The following is a 12800-nucleotide window of genomic DNA, read 5'->3' on the forward strand; positions in this document are numbered from 1 at the left end:
TCGGGAGATTGTTCTAACTATCTTCAAACAAAGCTCTAAAGGCAGATCCTCTAAGAACAAGAAGCTTCACTAGAATCTGAGAGTCTGGTTGAATATCATTTTGGGTACCATCCACCACCTTCTAGCTTCAAACACTTATGACTATATCAACACAGATCAGAAGTCTATTTTGTATTACCTCCACAAAGGACTCAAGCTGAATCTGCCAGCGCTACTATTCAAGTATTTGAGGGATTTAGTCAGGGATACCAGAAATCACATGAAACCCAGAAACTACATTCCTTTGGGAAGGCTCATCTCTGATGTTCTGATCTAAAGCGGGCTGGTAGATCACCTGATATCCTACAATCTGATGGAAGATGTGACAGTAGACATTGGGAAACCTCTGAATGTAAGAAATCTGAAGAGTATGGGAGTCATCGAAAGAGTCATGGTCAAGCCAACTCTATACACCTCATGGGAAGCTCTGAAGGATTAGAGAAAGATACCCAATGGTCTCTATCTGTTCTCCAAGATATATCCTATGGAGGTCACCGCCCATTACCTTCAGGACCTGGCATCTCAAGGGGTGGATGTCTTAGAGTTCTCACTGGACTGGCTTCCAGAACAGCCACCCAATTTCATAAAGAGGAAAAAAGAGCCTTCTGAGAAATCCAAGAAGTCTAAGACTCTGAAGCTGGGAGAGCCGTCTGCAGCCAGATCGCCTGCGCCTCTGGACTCCTCCATCCCAAGTAAGTCTCTACCATTCGAAACTCCCTCTCATTCAAATTTAAAGCAATTATCTTCCTCACTACCTCAAACTTCTTCCACCTTTACCCCCTATGAACCTACCATATCATATCCACATACCTCTGAACATCACAACTCTGATCCTTCCTTATTCCCTCCACGACAAATCAACCTCACCACCACAACACTCCCCGCATCTGACTTTTCACCTCTGAGTGAATCCCTTTCATCTCTCTCATCAACTCCCTCTTCACCACCATATTATGATATATCCTTCGACTCTGAACAGCCAGCAAACCCTGACCCTTCATCCCCAACACTGGCCCAACTACAAGCCATTGCACTATCTAACCAACCTCCACCTATCCCAAATACCTCTATACCTTCTACCTTTGAACCTCAAATAGAACCACTCTCCGAACCTCATAGAGAACCACCCTCTGAACAACCATCTGAACAACCATCTGAACCTCCAACTAGACAACCCTCTGAACCTCCCACTAAAACCACCCACACTTCAACAGAACCCATCAATCCATCTTCTAAACCTGAACCAACCTTCCCTACCTTGAAAGATACAATTGCTTTATTTTCTGAATCCTCAGTTGTGAAGCTCAGATCACTGTCTGAACAGTCCAATCTAAGTGATAACCCCTCTGAAGTGAGGAATCACTAGAATGGATTTCTCAGATGGATGACATCTGAGCTCTTCAAGCTGAAAAGCCTCTCTAAACAAGTCAAAAATGACTACATTAGAGACGCTGAGGTGAGGCTAGAGGCTCGTCTGGCTAGAGAAACTGAAGAGAAAGCTCGTCAAGAAGATGAAGAAAAGGCACGACTGGAATATGAAGAGCATGCAAGAAAAGAAGCCGAAGAAAAGGTCGCCATTAAGGTTGCTGCTGCTGAAGCTGAAGCCAAAGCTAAGGCTGACACTGAAGAAGTAACATACATTGTTGTGGAAGAAGATGCCAAGGCAAAGGAAGTGGCTATGACTCAGGGTGAGACCTCTAACCCCGATCTTGCTCCGTTGGTGCTCAAGACTCTAGAAGAACTCCAGAAGGAACACAGATTGTAAGAGCCAGACTGGATCAACAGGACTCTGTCAACTCCAGTATTAGAATCTCCTGACTCAGTTGTTTCAGAGGTTTCCGCCTCCTCCAAACCCTTAGGCACCTTAGGATTTCTGCTTTTTTTTATTTCTTCTAAGTGTTTTAGCTTTTATGTTTGTCCTTATCTGTACCTGTCTTCTTTATCCAATGAAGTTTTGTCTTGCTCTATATGTTTTTTATATGTCTTTTTGAGTCTAACAAAAAGGGGGAGAAATACTTAAACAACCTTATGATGAAATTAATATCTAAACCTCATAATGCACTGCTTCTATTCTAAACATCTAAATATATTACACAGTCTAAGTTCTTGCAAAAAGTATCTGAGTAAAACATTTGACAAACAAGCTAAGTAACGTAAGAGGCTCTGGTAAGAAATTCTAAACTTTCTAAAGTATCAGATTCATGGGGAGATTGCTTATCTAAGGGGGAGTCAGAGTATATCTGACTTTGAAATTACCTTCCTTTAATTGTTAATAAGTATCATTGTTTCATCAACAGTTTGAAGTTTTGTCATCATCAAAAAGGGGGAGATTGTTAAAAAAAGATTTTGGTTCTGCAATTTATCTCTAAGTTTTGATGATAACAAAGGATGAAACATTTTGGTACCCTAATAAAATTCGCTAAGTGTGAAGGGCTCTAACGATAAATGAATATGATGAAACAACATCTAACATTACACAAGTTTAGAATAGATGACTTGAAGTTAAAAGTATTCGCATCTGACATCTAAAGACTCTAATATTCTGCATCTAAAGGATCCCTCACCTAAATTCTCTAATGATCATCACATCTGAAGAATGTCAAATTAGAGATTAATTAAGAACCTCTAAAGAAAACACGTCAGACAACTATCTGAAGAATACAAGATCTAAGAGAAGTATCTGAATTCTGCGCACTTTGATTCACGCCCAACAAATCATATCAACTTAACAACGAAGTATTCCGAAAATGGTATAAATTTATATGGAGAAAATTGAATACTCTCCTAAACGGCTATGGAAAGGACAACAAAATTAATGTTATTAAATCCCATTATTGACAAGATATCAACATCAATGCTACATTCAATGGTATCATCTCCAAGCACTATAAAAAGGTTCAACCATCATCATACCAAGATACAAAACCATCCTATAATAAATCTGTACATCAAAATTCAATTATTCACTAATTCTTGTTTTACATTATCACACGAGTTGTTCCTCTTAGTGTGAGATTCAATTAGTTTTATTGTGTTCGTATTGCTTACCCATAAGCACTAAACACCTTCTTGTATATCTAAAATAGTTGTTGTAAAGTTCCTCAAGTGACTTGTGAAGTTTGTAGACTTGAGAGGGATAAGAGATTATTGTACTCTTAGACGTTGTTGTAATCTTTCTAGATTATTGGATTAACTCCTTTTTGAAGGCGAAATCACCTTGGTACGGTGGACTGGAGTAGCTTTGAGTTTCAAGGGAACCATGATAACTTATGTGTTGTTTGTCTTATTTGTGTGTGTGTGTGTAGAAACTTCAAAAGTTCTTAATGTTTGTGAAAACAATTCAAACCCCCTTTCTTGTTTTTCTCTATATTCAAATATCCCTTGTTGATTTTGTAGAGAGTATTTGCATTGTTGAATGAGTGAGTCACAGACTTATTTTAGAGGGGTTTGTTTCAATTTTATTTTACCCTCTTTTTATGATTTTCCATGATTTTATGATATTGGTGTGGTATGTATGTATTATGATGGTTGTGAAGGTTCATTCAAGGGTGATTCCATGGTATTTGATACATTGACGATTGTAACTTGTTGTATGTCCATGATGCTTTGTGATTTTTCCATTTGCAAGAGTATCGTACATGGTGATGGGTGATGATGGCATGAGGATGTTGCAACATGCTTAGTGTGAGGACTAGCTGCAAAGAGCAGAGTAAAATTTCTATTTCTTCTTTTATTTATTCATATTTTGTAATATTATCATGAGATAAAAATGTAAAGTAGAACAAACCTCATTTTTTATTCTTTTTTTTACCATATTATGTAAATGGATGTACTTTTCTAAAAGTATCATTTGTCTTATTCATAAAGCCAATTCAATTTTCATTCAATAATGCATACCTAGTTAACCCTTTTAATGATACGAACCTAATTATTCTTTTAATGTATAGTCAAATAATGTTTTATTTTGATCATTCCCCAAATATGCACATGATAACCTCAAGAATGCATTTAAATTGACAGAGAATTAAATCCAAAAAAAGTTGGAGTAAAAAAAGAAAGATTAATGATATGTGTGAAATGAAACTTGAATGAAACAAAGTTAAATGTCAAATATTGACTTTGACTTTGCTTCATATGCAAACTAATGGTCAACAAAGATGCAGATGAATTTACTTAACCAATGTAGAAAACAAGTCCACTTTATACCAATGAATGATCCTCAAAACTAATAAACATATATGTCTAGATGAAATGGTCACACTAATGCAGATGAAAATGAGTTAAAAAAGAAAATGCAATGCAAATTAGGTAGGACAAATTTGGGGTATGACAGCGTGACTGCATTCTTAATGATCAAAAACGATAAACATCGAAGTGTTCCCCTCATATGTCTTGAACAACCACTATCTAAAATTCACATTCTTTTCGTGACGGTAATGCATTCCTATAAGAATATTAACAAGGTAATTTAGGTCCCCAGCGTATGTTAGGATCCTTGAGCGTTAGTAATGAGGTCTTTAGAAACCCATGTCATGATAACATTATATACTTCTATGTTCGTAACGTGACATAGAGGCGTAATATGTTCCTTCTCATTACAATAATGAAAAACCACTTTAGTATAATTTCTATTTCTATTACGTCTAAGCATTTTACTTGAAATGTTTTCTAAAAATTTTCCTTTCAACACTTGAATTAATATAAAAAACACTAGGTAACTTAATGATATATGTTAATCGTTCTTTCAAGTTTTTAATTTCAAATTTCAAAAAATTGGACAAGTATCACATTCCATTGTATTTACCCTTTCTTCTAAAGTACTTTACCTAATTGTTCAATTACTAGAAATGTGTGTTCCTCTTTTAAAGACTCGAAGGAACCGTTAAGATGTAAAAACTTTCTCTCAAGCTATGAAATCATTTCCTTTTGAAGAGATGTTTTCTTAATATCATTTAAAGCATTAGTATGCATTTCAAGAAATGCTTTTGACATCTGATCATACGAAGGTTTAAAATGTGAGTTTGAATCACTTACCTCCAAGTATTTTTCTTTGTGATGTTCCATTAAGCATACATGAGCCCTTTCGTCATCATCTAAACTTGAGCTACAAGAGGAAGATTCTTTGTCTTCTTCTTTCTCTCAAGCTACGTAGGCTATGCGACCTTTGGTGTCATTGCCCTTCATCTTGTAGAACCTTTGCTTATTCATGTGCTTATTTAGGCTTGGACAATGAGTTATGTAGTGTTAGGATTTACCATACACATAGTAGGTCATTTGCATGTATTCCTTATTTTTTGTCTTCCATCTTCTTTGGTGGATGAGACTTTTTGAAGTTTGTCAAATTTTTGTTTGAATCCTTAAGACAATTTGTCTTTATGAATTAGTTGTAGCGTTTCACGAACAACCTTATTTCTTACTCTTTAGAAGAATCCTTATCAGTACTAACATCATCTTCCTCTACCTTGACGTTAGAAGTGGATGCCTTCAAGGGGATTATGTTCTTATCTTTGAGTTTCTTTAACTCATGCTCATGTTCCGTAAGTTTTTCAAATAGTGTAGATACATCCAAAGTTTTCAAGTCATGTGACTCTTTTATGATTGTTACTTTTGGTTGCCACTCCCTACACATATACCTTAATAATTTGTTAGCACACCGCTAGTTAGATAAAGTCTTACCTGAATTCTATAACTTGTTGATTATATGGATAAAATGCATCTTCATGAATTCCACAGTTTTACCTGGTTCCATATGGAAAAGCTCACATTCTTCTGTCAATGTGTTAATCAAATATTACTTCACATCTTCAGTTCCCTCATTGAGTATATAAAGTGCATTCCACATTCATTTAGATGTCTGACAATGTGAAATTCAGTAATATACATTAGCGCTCAAGGAAAAAAATAGTATATTCCTCACTTTTAAATCGTAAGAAGCTTTCTTAGTTTCTTCATCATCCCAATCCTTTGGTGGTTTTATAGTTTCAATGCCACCGACGATGCATTTTGACCAAAAAATGTTCGTCTTCGATAGTAAATCAAAACATTTTATCAAATGACATTAAGTGAACATACATGTTATCTTTTGAATACACATAGTTTTCACCCTTGAATACATGAGCTCTATTATACGCTCCTTTCAGATCATCCTTACACAATTATAAACTTTTGAAGTCACAAGAATTGATGAGAAGACCAACTTTTAGACCAATTGTTGGGTATAATATGGATGTAGAATAGTCTAGAAAGGGGTTGAATATACCTTTCCCTATAAACCAATTTCAAAATATATTCTTCAAGATTAGAGTTTTACAAAAAAGCAGGGCATCCGATATTTTATAGAAAATACAATGAATATGAAAAGATGAAAATGCTAAACAATTAATGTGTCAATTAAATAAATTCAATTTGCACAATATGTTTAAATTGAACTTTATTAGTTGAGATAGAAATCTAACATTACAATTTTTACAACTATAATATGCAGAAAGATAATTTCTCAAACTTAATTTATCACAAACTTGTGCTTATTGGACAAAATCACTATAAGCAATAAACCTAGTCACATGTGATTCTAGAAAGAAGATAAACCCTAGGATCTACAAATTTATACATGAATTTAAAGATAGGGATATAGAAAAATGCACCAGTATTTATATTGGTTCAACATATTCGTTCTCGCTTGCGCCTAGTCCAACCTCCAGCATCAAATCATTGAAAATTCAATTAGATAATCTTAGATAATGCTAAAACTTAAATCAATAGATAAATAGCTTTAATATGATTTTTCTTCTGATGTATACAACTCACAAGGATGAATTCCACAAGGCCTTCACTTAACCTTGAATCAGACCATCTTCCTAGATCCAAAGATTTGCTCCAAGCTTCTGTCTGCAACAATCTTCACTCACCCCTGCCCTAAGTCTCTTGTCCAAGGAACTGGAAACTCCAATTTTTTCTATAGTAAACTTCACTTGGTTTTACCAAAGATTTCCTTAGAGAAGAAAACACATCGTCTTCCTTTACAGGATTACGAATCCTAGTTACACAATCACGACTTGATTGTTTGATCTGAAACTCAAACTTCGTAAAGAATTAACACCTAATGACCCTTTTCTTTATAAATCTCACACTCCCTCGGAGTTCAGAAGCACACACAAAAGCATGGTGATTTGCTAGAGGTTCAAGATGAATGACTTCAAATGCAATCTCCCAAAACAATGCTCAAGAACTCACAGAATCAAAGCAAGAAAAATTTATTCTTCAAGATTGATTTGAGAAAGTGATATTTTATGTGATTGACAAAACTCAAAAATGATTTTCAAAAGGTTTGAAAATTGTCTTGTTGTTCTATGCTAGAGAGAGATTTTTTTTTATTATATATGTGTTGAAGTTAATGCACTAAAATTAGTAAGATGACTCTTATGATTCGAGTCATGAGCAAAAATTATGATTCAAGTCAAATATGATAATGATTTAAATCAAGAACATAACACCCAAATTTTGCACATTTGATTCGAGTAAAAAAATTCTTGATTTAAATCACTAAACCAAAGAGGACTCCAAATTTTAAAGTCTAGCCATGATTCAAATCAGTCTTTCATGTGATTCTAATCAAGCTATCACCTGATTCGAACCGAGGTATCTTGTGATTCGAATCATACTTTGAGAAGCAAATTTTGATTTACACATTCATGTCATGATTCCAATCACACTAAATTGTGATTCGAATCACACTTCAAGAATTGAAATTTCGAGACATATGATGAAGTGTTCATAAGTGAATCGAGAATTAGTTTGACTTGAGCTATGCATTCATCAATTTATTGATTCAAGTTTTTCGACTTATTGACTTGAACCATTTGCATCGACTTTAGATAAAATATTAATTTATGCATACAAATTACATTATGAAAAACACCTAATTCTAAAAAACGCGTGATGATTTAACTGAGAGGAGACTCAATTAGTAAAAACATAAAATAAACGATAACCAATAAAATAAATAACAAAATCCTATAAAACCATAACAATTTCAATTATATCTCAATTTTATTACTATGAAACATTGCTCTCCTGTCTAGTCTAGCCAACTTTCTAGGTCTATTAGATTATAAAATTTTACTAATTAAAAAAATTGAAGGGCTAAAAATAGTTTCACTTATCAAGAGATTTCTAATTTGTTAAATAACTATCATGTTTGGTGAAAGATGCTTCACTCTAAACCACAAATGGTTAAAACAAACTAAATACAATAGAAATATAATTATCAAAAAGATATCCAAAGATCCTACGAGTAGACTCCGTCTGGATTTATCACAACTCTTCGTTATCTCATAAGACTTCTATTCTATCCCTTCAATCCTATAGCTACTTTTATAATTTATAATAAAAAAAATGCTTGAAAATGAAATTAATATATATGATTTGAGTATCCATTGTTAATTTTCAGTCACTTTCTTGTATTTTATGGTCAATAAAAAACAAGTGAGTGAAGTTGCTAAAAAAGCAAATCAACAAACGTGAACAAGACTTGATTTCTACTACTTTTCTTGTTCCCGCTTTTACTGCTTATTCTTGTTTCCCCGCGCTACTGTTTCAGATTGTACCACAACCAAATTAACTGTTTTCAAACAAACAAAAAAGTTACAAACACTGTTTCAAAATAGATAAAAAAAAACACAGTATCCTAGAATGTACTCTTTGTCGTACATTTCTGTCTATAAAACATGAACACCCCAAATATGATTCCGATATTGATATTAAACATAATTCAATTGTCGGTCCAAATGTCTGATAGAGACATGAATATGTTTAATTCAGAAGTGTATGATAAAACACCGATATATGTGATTTCGTTTAATTTATTGATTTTTCTTAATTATTATTAATATCAACGTATCAGTGCTTTAATATCGTATCTGTGTTTTTGTATTTTTGTCGTTAATTAAACTTTTTTTCACTTGTGAAAAAGCAAAATGGCAAATAGTGACTTGGACTGGTTCTTATAAAAAGAGCTTATAGTTGTACCTCCACCCAAAACCCTCACTCACTTTCCTTTTCCTCTCTCCCACATCTCGTTTCTCCTCTTCCCTCCATTTTCACTTCCTCTTTCAAAAAAGCACTTATTTACACAAATTTTCATCTTCATAACATGGACCATCAACCTAACTCTCTTCTAAATTGGGCTTACTTCTGCCAAGGAAAGGTACCAACTATTTCCATTCACAATGCTTCCTTCAATTTCATCTAAATAAACTCATAACATAACCTTTGATTAATTCTTGATTATTTTTGCTTAACTTAATTGATTTTTTTTTACAGTCAATGGAGGAACTGAGACAATCACTTCTATACACAAGTCTAGAGCTTGAACAAACAAGAACTCTAGCTCAAGAAGAACTCACAAAAAAAGATGAACAACTAACCAACCTCAAGGATCTAATCAGCAACATCATTCAAGAAAGAGATGAAGCTCAAGAGAAATGTCAAAGACTTCTCTTAGAGAATCTACTTTTCCACCAACAGAATGCTCCACTTTCTGGAGTTTCCAGCATTGAAGATGAACCAATCACAACAAAAAGATCAATTGACTCAAACAACAATGGTTGTTTCTCTCTGTCTTCATCAGATTGCGAAGAAAGCATTGTTTCTTCGCCGGTTATCGTCGACCAATCCATGATTGATATACTAACACCAACCAAACCATTGCCTGAAAAAGGTAAACTTTTGCAGGCAGTGATGAAAGCTGGTCCTTTGCTGCAAACTCTTCTTCTTGCTGGACCACTTCCTCAGTGGAAACACCCTCCTCCACCTCTTGAGTCCTTTGAGATTCCACCTGTCTCCATACCTAAGATCCTCCATCAAGATTCAATTTTTAGTCCCAATATTGATACTACTAATGCTAATTCTCAGTGTGGAAGAGTAAATAGGAAAAGGGTGTTTTTTGATGACTCTGATTCTCCTAATCAGAATAAGTACCAAAGGGTTGTACTTCACTGATTTCTACTCAGAAAGATTTTACCATATAGATTTTAATTTAGTTATATAGTTCAAGTTTAAATGAGTTAGGTCAATCTGGTTTTAACAAAAAAAGATTACTCGAGTTTCAACAAAATTACGGTATCGTTATGATTCTGTCAAATTCACTGTGATTGCAAACATTGCAGAATCATAGGATTTTTAAGGTTAGAGGACTAATCTAGTATATGTATAGTGTGTTTTTTGATTTAGGTTTTTTTAGGAGGAAATATTTGGGGTGAAGAATTTGTCAAATCTTCACAATCTTACTTTTGCTTTTTGATGCAAAAGAGGATTTGATTTTGTTTGAAGTTATTATTGTGCAACAAAGAGATGTTGTGTGTGTGTGTTGTGTTTGTGAGTGAGATTGATGTATAGGATGAGATGATGAAAAATGAAGAGAAAAATTGGGTGTGGAGTGGTTGGTTTGGGAGGTGAGTGTGACCAACAACAACCAAAAAGCTATGGTCTTTGAGGTTTGTTTGTTGGTTTGGGGTGGACCCAAAAGTTAGAATTAGTATCTATTACTGGTGTTATATGTATGATTATGTTATGCTTTTGCTAGATAAGTTATGATTATTCAGATCTTAACTTTTCTTTCTTACATCAATAGAAATATTAATCTCTATTCTCCTTTGTATTAATTTATTATGTAATTTATATTAGTTCAGTTTGATTTTGCGATTTTCGTCGATATAGATGTTACGACCCTATTAATATTTTTGTGGTAAGACATCCTTAAAAGATTGCATAAGCTCATTTCTTGAATTTCTTGAAGTAGAAGAGTAGATAATGTTGACTAAATCATGTTCAAAGCATGGTAATAGGAAAGGATTAAAAAAAACAGGATTCCATAGACAAATGAAACATGTTATATTATGATTAAAAAGTTGTCAAATTGATTAATATATTATACTATGCGAAAAAAGAGGTTAATTATATTGTATAAAGAATGTTTCTTATTACTAAAGTAAGTGCCTTGTCTATGACTTTTTTTTACCAAATAGTTTTTACCATTTTAAGTCATAATTTGGTGCCTTGGATTGTCCTATTCAAGGATGAAAAAGCATACAAGGAATATTACAAACAAAATTAATAAAGATCTCATAGCAATAGGGTCAAGGACAGGGATAAGTCACATGGATAGTCATCTCCATAGGAGACAGTTAGATGTTACTAGTATATAAGGCTTTAGTCATGAATAATGTCTAATAGATTTTTTTTCCTTTTAAACGATACCTCGTATTCGTATTAACCTTATCTAGGTTTTGAAGGTCATGTATTGATAGGTCCAAAAAATCATAGAAAAATGTGTATTAAATCTTTTGAATAATTTAAACATTTTCTTTATCTCTTGTACATTGCATCTAATAATGAGAAGTCTTACATGTAAATATTTTGATGAACAACTCAGTGATGAGTGTAAATGTAAGGCTTAAGATTTAAAATAACGTGTATCCGAGTTTGATTCATTCATTAGACTTTATGATTAAGATTTATGATTTAGAGGTTCTAAAACCTTTCTTGAGACTATTGTCTTGTGGAATAGGTGTCTTGGGATACCATGATCTTCCCCATCAAATAGATAGTGGGAGGAAGCTCAGTTAGGATCCTCTGTCTTTAGGGTGTGTTCATCCATCGACCCTTTTTTTCTCTAAGACTTGGATGTCTTAGAATTCGGAAGGTTTGGCATCAACTCAGTCTGGAACAACAACCTCCAAAATTTTGTCATTGGAGTTGGGTTATGGATTTATTTTAAAGGTTCTACTAGTAAGGGCACCTTTGTTGGAAGACATTAGAGATCATGATTCTTTATGGGATTGATGAAGGGGTTCTATTGAGGAGTCCTAGAGTATGAGGTATGGATGTCATAATTTTTTATCTTGAATTTATTAGAAAGTCCTAGCGTTTGTCCAAAACTTGTTGTCACCTTACCCTTGACCATAGTCAATACTGATGGGTAATCGTCCTGACATCTACTATCACAATTTTTTAGCCACATGGACCATAATCTAGGGAGCAATTAGCAAAAGTTGAGCGGTGTATTTATTATTTTATAGGAACATAAATGTAATGATTATTTTAATGGAAAAATGACTCTCCTAAATGACGTGGTGCTTACACATTGATCTGTTCACGACCTCTTGGACCCATGGCTCACAACTGTTGGATTCAGAGTTGTTTTAACTTCTTAGACTGGTTGAAAATGTTTGTAAGAAATGAGAAACCATTCCTTTCCGTTCTTCACCATTTCCCGTTCCTCATATTTATGGTTCCTAATTGTTTGTTATGTGTTTGATTTAGTTGTTGCTTCTTGAGAGCTCCACAATGAAGTGATTCTTTCTTATTCTTTACATTTATTAGTAAGTTTAATTCTCTATATGTTTTTTACTCTTTCAAGTTAATATTTTCACCTTATGTGGCTTATGTGTTTATTATCTTATGTCATTTTGCTGGAGTTTCTCACCTCCATAAGTGGTGGTATATCCTTCATGGATGGAGGTGCCATCCTAGGTGACGCATATCCCCCCCCCCCCCTCGATTTGGGGGATGAGAAATGAAAAAAGAAGAAGATATTGGACTACCCTTAGGGATTTCTAGTTCAATTAAACCTTAGGGATCATTCATTTTAATAGATCTTAATGAGGGATATTGTTCTCTTCAATATTTTCATGTTAAGAGAGAAGGGTGGATATATCAGACTCTTCCTCAAAGTCACATTTTCTCTTTGCATGTCCAGATAA

General features: G+C 33.9%; 2 protein-coding genes across 2 annotated transcripts; both read left to right on the forward strand.

The window, feature by feature from the left end:
* The first annotated feature begins 523 nt into the window (after positions 1-523).
* LOC127082135 (extensin-like) lies at positions 524-1405 on the forward strand. The gene has a single exon (XM_051022359.1). It carries the CDS (start codon positions 524-526, stop codon positions 1403-1405), a length of 882 nt encoding a protein of 293 aa, XP_050878316.1.
* A 7644-nt stretch (positions 1406-9049) lies between these two features.
* On the forward strand, positions 9050-10684 carry LOC127086551 (uncharacterized). The gene is made up of 2 exons (XM_051027327.1): positions 9050-9244; positions 9361-10684. Exons 1-2 carry the CDS (start codon positions 9191-9193, stop codon positions 10036-10038), a joined length of 732 nt encoding a protein of 243 aa, XP_050883284.1. The 5' UTR covers positions 9050-9190; the 3' UTR covers positions 10039-10684.
* The last annotated feature ends 2116 nt before the right edge of the window (positions 10685-12800 follow it).

The sequence above is a fragment of the Lathyrus oleraceus genome, chromosome 5 (assembly GCF_024323335.1).
Source record: "Lathyrus oleraceus cultivar Zhongwan6 chromosome 5, CAAS_Psat_ZW6_1.0, whole genome shotgun sequence".
Classification (NCBI taxonomy): domain Eukaryota; kingdom Viridiplantae; phylum Streptophyta; class Magnoliopsida; order Fabales; family Fabaceae; genus Lathyrus; species Lathyrus oleraceus.